Here is a 3,773-nt window from a genome sequence, read left to right on the forward strand (position 1 = left end):
CAACAGCCTGATGCCAAAATGGCCAGTGGCATTTTGCCTCTTTGAGAAACAGGCTGTTTTTGTTCTTGCTGGGTTAGTACTGTCATGTTTCACCTCTAATTTGGGAAAGGAAAATATAATCTGGCAAACTCCTTCCTGAAAGCTTGCCAAACTGTGGTCTTATCCTGCTAAGCGGCTTCCCACTCACCGTGTGTTTTCATCCTCCCTCTGGTTTTTCCTGCAGTATGTCGGGGCTCCTGTGGCCTACATTCAGCAGATCTTGGTGAAAGCTACCGTCTCCCCGTGGCAGAAGAACTTCCTTGCTGTTGATGTATTCCGTTCACCCCTCTCCCGCGTCTTCCAGCTGGTGGAGGAGATCAGAAACCATGCCCTGAGAGACAGGTAATTAACTGTTTGTTAAAGTTGGTGTAGAAGGCAGACTGACCCACTGTTGTACACAGCCATCTTCTGAATTACTGCCTGATCATCAGCTTTGAATCTGTCTGATCAGTCTGATCATCAGCTTTGAATTTGTGACATTCTGAAAATTAAAATGAGAGATCACTGCTAACAGGGGACATCGTATCATAGAATCACAGAACCTTTTAGCTTGGAAAAGGCCTTTAAGATCACCCAGTCCAGCCGTCACCCCAGCAGTGCCCAGCCCCCCACTCCCCCGTGTCCCCAAGCGCCTCGTCCACACGGCTCGGAAACCCCTCCCGGGATGGGGCCTCCACCACCTCCCTGGGCAGCCCCTTCCAACGCCTGACAGCCCTTTCCGGGAGGGAATTGTTCCCCACAGCCAACCTCCACCTCCCCTGGCACCACTTGAGGCCGTTCCCTCTTGTCCCATCGCTTGTCCCTTGGGAGAAGAGACCCACCCCCCTCTGCACCCCCCTTTCAGGGAGTTGTGGGGAGCGATAAGGTCTGCCCTGAGCCTCCTCTTCTCCAGGCTGAACCCCCCAGCTCCCTCAGCTGCTCCCCACAGGAATTGTGCTCCAGCCCCTTCCCCAGCTCCATCCCCTTCTCTGACACATCCAGACTCCTGATACACACTCGTCCTGCACGTAGAGCAGTTCCGCTTACCTGCGGGATAACTTGGCCTGTCCTCTAGTCACTGATGATTGTCAGGACCCTTCCCATCTGAGTCCTAGACAGGGAGGTCTGGAAAGGGCTCTCAGGATTATACCTCTTACAGCAGATAACAGCATCACATCATCCCGTATAAGCATGCAAGCTTCCTATTAAAGCAACTTAATTTATGCACGCTTCCTATTAAAGCAAATTAATTTGACCCCTCTGTGCCTATTGTCAAGCTCTTCTGGAATTCCACAGGGACAGGAACCTTCTCCCAACTTTCCACATCAGCTGTGTTTAGGATCAGTTTATACCAGTTTGTTTTAGTCCTGATGCAGTCTCTGTACAAGAATAGCTTTCCTTCGCTTCCAGATACTTCCAGGGAGACCTCATACTCCCCACCCCAAATCTTTGTTCGTTAAGGTAACTGTAGGAAGCTCTTGGCTTACTCTGGTAAGACAGCTCTGTATCCACCTTGCCATCCTGAGTGCCCCTCTTGGCACCCTTAGTGTATCATTCCTGAATGTTGGAGATTAGAACCGTACACAGTATTCTCAGAGAAGTCTCATTTGTCTGGTATTTCATAGAATCATAGAATGGTTTGAGTTGGAAGGGACCTTAAAGATCATCTAGTCCCACCCCCCCTGCCATGGGCAGGGACACCTTCCACTGGACCAGGTTGCTCAAAGCCACATCCAGCCTGGCCTTGGACCCTTCCAGGGATGGGGCATCCACAACATCTCTGGGAAACCTGTTCCAGTGCTCCCCACCCTCTGTGGGAAGAATTCCTTCCTGATATCTAATCTAAGCCTCCCTGATTTCAATTTGTACCTGTTACCCCTTGTCCTGTCTCTACAGGCCCTTGTAAAAAGTCCTCTCCCAGCACCCTTGTAGCCCCTTCAGGTACTGGAAAGCTGCAATGAGGTCTCCTCGGAGCCTCCTCTTCTCCAGGCTGAACAAGCCCAGTTCTCGCAGCCTTTCGTCATAGCAGAGGTGCTCCAGCCCTCTGATCATCTCCGTGGCCTCCTCTGGACTCGCTCCAAGTGGTCAATATCCTTCTGATATTGGGGGCTCCACAGCTGGACGCAGCACTCCAGGTGGGGTCTCACCAGAGCAGAGTAGAGGGGCAGAATCACCTCCCTCGACCATTTTCCCATGGAAATGCCTTTTCTGAAATAAAGTGAGACGACAGGTCCCTTTTGTCACAGCTAGTCACATCAATTTACACATTATGAAGGGGTTGATTAAGGTCTCCATGTCGTCTCCATCATTTCCAGCTGATGAGCTCCCGTCTTATAGCAGAAACTCGTTATAGTCGGTCCCCAAGCGCTTGGTCTTGCACTTTGTACTGTTAACAGAAAGGGAATTAAATTGATTCCAGCCCTCGCATCACCCACGTCAGATATCCTGTTCCTTTCCTGTATTAACAGCGTTTGTTTTGTGTCATTGGCAGATGACCATGGGCAGGGACACCTTCCATAGCCCAGGTTGCTCCAAGCCTCATCCAGCCTGGCCTTGGACACTCCCAGGGATGGGGCATCCACAGCTTCTCTGGGAACCTGTCCCAGTGCTCCCCACCCTCTGCGGGAAGAATTCCTTCCTTGTTTCCAATCTCAATCCCCCTCTTTGTCCTCTAACGTGGGTAGGGAAGATTTACTGCTTGTTCATGCGTCCCTGACAGCATCCTTCAGTCTTGAGAGTGTCCACTTTACTACTCTACCCGGTGGTTTGCCCTTTATTTCACACCGTTCCTTGCAAGCCAGGTGCCTACTCTCCGTGGTAGTTTTTTAGAAATGCCATTTATGCTGTTAAATACGGAGCTCTCCTACCAGCTCACAAAGCCTTGGCCCTGACATTCTCTCTGTGTTTTCAGTTCTTCTCCTCCTTTATCATATCTCAACTTCAGATACTAATCTGTACATGGTTGCCAGCTATGAGTCAGAAACAACTTGCTCCCCGGGTGTGTGTTGTGTTCTCCTTATCTCTCCTTGGTGTTGCCCTTGATGAACAGTGATGCAGTGTGGAATCATGGAATCCCAGGATGGTTTGGGTTGGGAGTGACCTCAAAGCCCACCCAGGTCCCACCCCCTGCCATGGGCAGGGACACCTTCCATAGCCCAGGTTGCTCCAAGCCTCATCCAGCCTGGCCTTGGACACTCCCAGGGATGGGGCATCCACAGCTTCTCTGGGAACCTGTCCCAGTGCTCCCCACCCTCTGCGGGAAGAATTCCTTCCTGACATCTAATTAAATCTATCTGCTTTCAATTTAAAGGCATTTAAAGCAAAATTAAACTTTCATAGCCAGCCGAAGAAAAATACTTGAGTGCATAGACCTAAACCTTGGGACAGGGGCTCCCATTTTGGTCATGGAAACATCTAACTTCGAGATGAATTCGGCAAGTACCTCTAACGTTATTGTGAGTTTCCTTGACAGTTGTTTCTGTCAGCATAAAAGCTAAGGCTGGCTGATTTTTTTTAATGTGAAAAAAGTCATTCTTTTGTATAAAGTATGGAAGGAGCTGGAGGTTATTGCCAACTGGATGGGAAACACAAGGAGATTGTATTTTCATCAACTCGCTGAAACTTGGAGCTGTCACCATCTGTAAAATGTCAGAAGTGACCAGAAATGTGTAATTTTACTCCAGTTCCTGCGGTTTGGTATCACCCTGCATCTGCAGCGCGCTGGCGGGGACACGGGCTGCGAGCGTCGGCTTCGC

The 3,773-nt window shown here is 50.1% G+C and overlaps 1 protein-coding gene across 1 annotated transcript in view; it reads left to right on the plus strand.

Moving 5' to 3' along the window:
- Nucleotides 1-223: 223 nt before the first annotated feature.
- The window catches only part of LOC104512532 (sterol regulatory element-binding protein cleavage-activating protein-like), a gene marked incomplete at its 5' end in the record, with an annotated part of 8,026 nt that continues 4,476 nt past the window's right edge, over nt 224-3,773 (plus strand). The window contains one exon of the mRNA XM_010155554.1: nt 224-381. Coding sequence (XP_010153856.1) covers nt 224-381 — 158 coding nt within the window. The remainder of the gene's footprint in view (nt 382-3,773) is intronic.

This window comes from Eurypyga helias, unplaced genomic scaffold (assembly GCF_000690775.1).
Source record: "Eurypyga helias isolate BGI_N326 unplaced genomic scaffold, ASM69077v1 scaffold41790, whole genome shotgun sequence".
NCBI lineage: Eukaryota > Metazoa > Chordata > Aves > Eurypygiformes > Eurypygidae > Eurypyga > Eurypyga helias.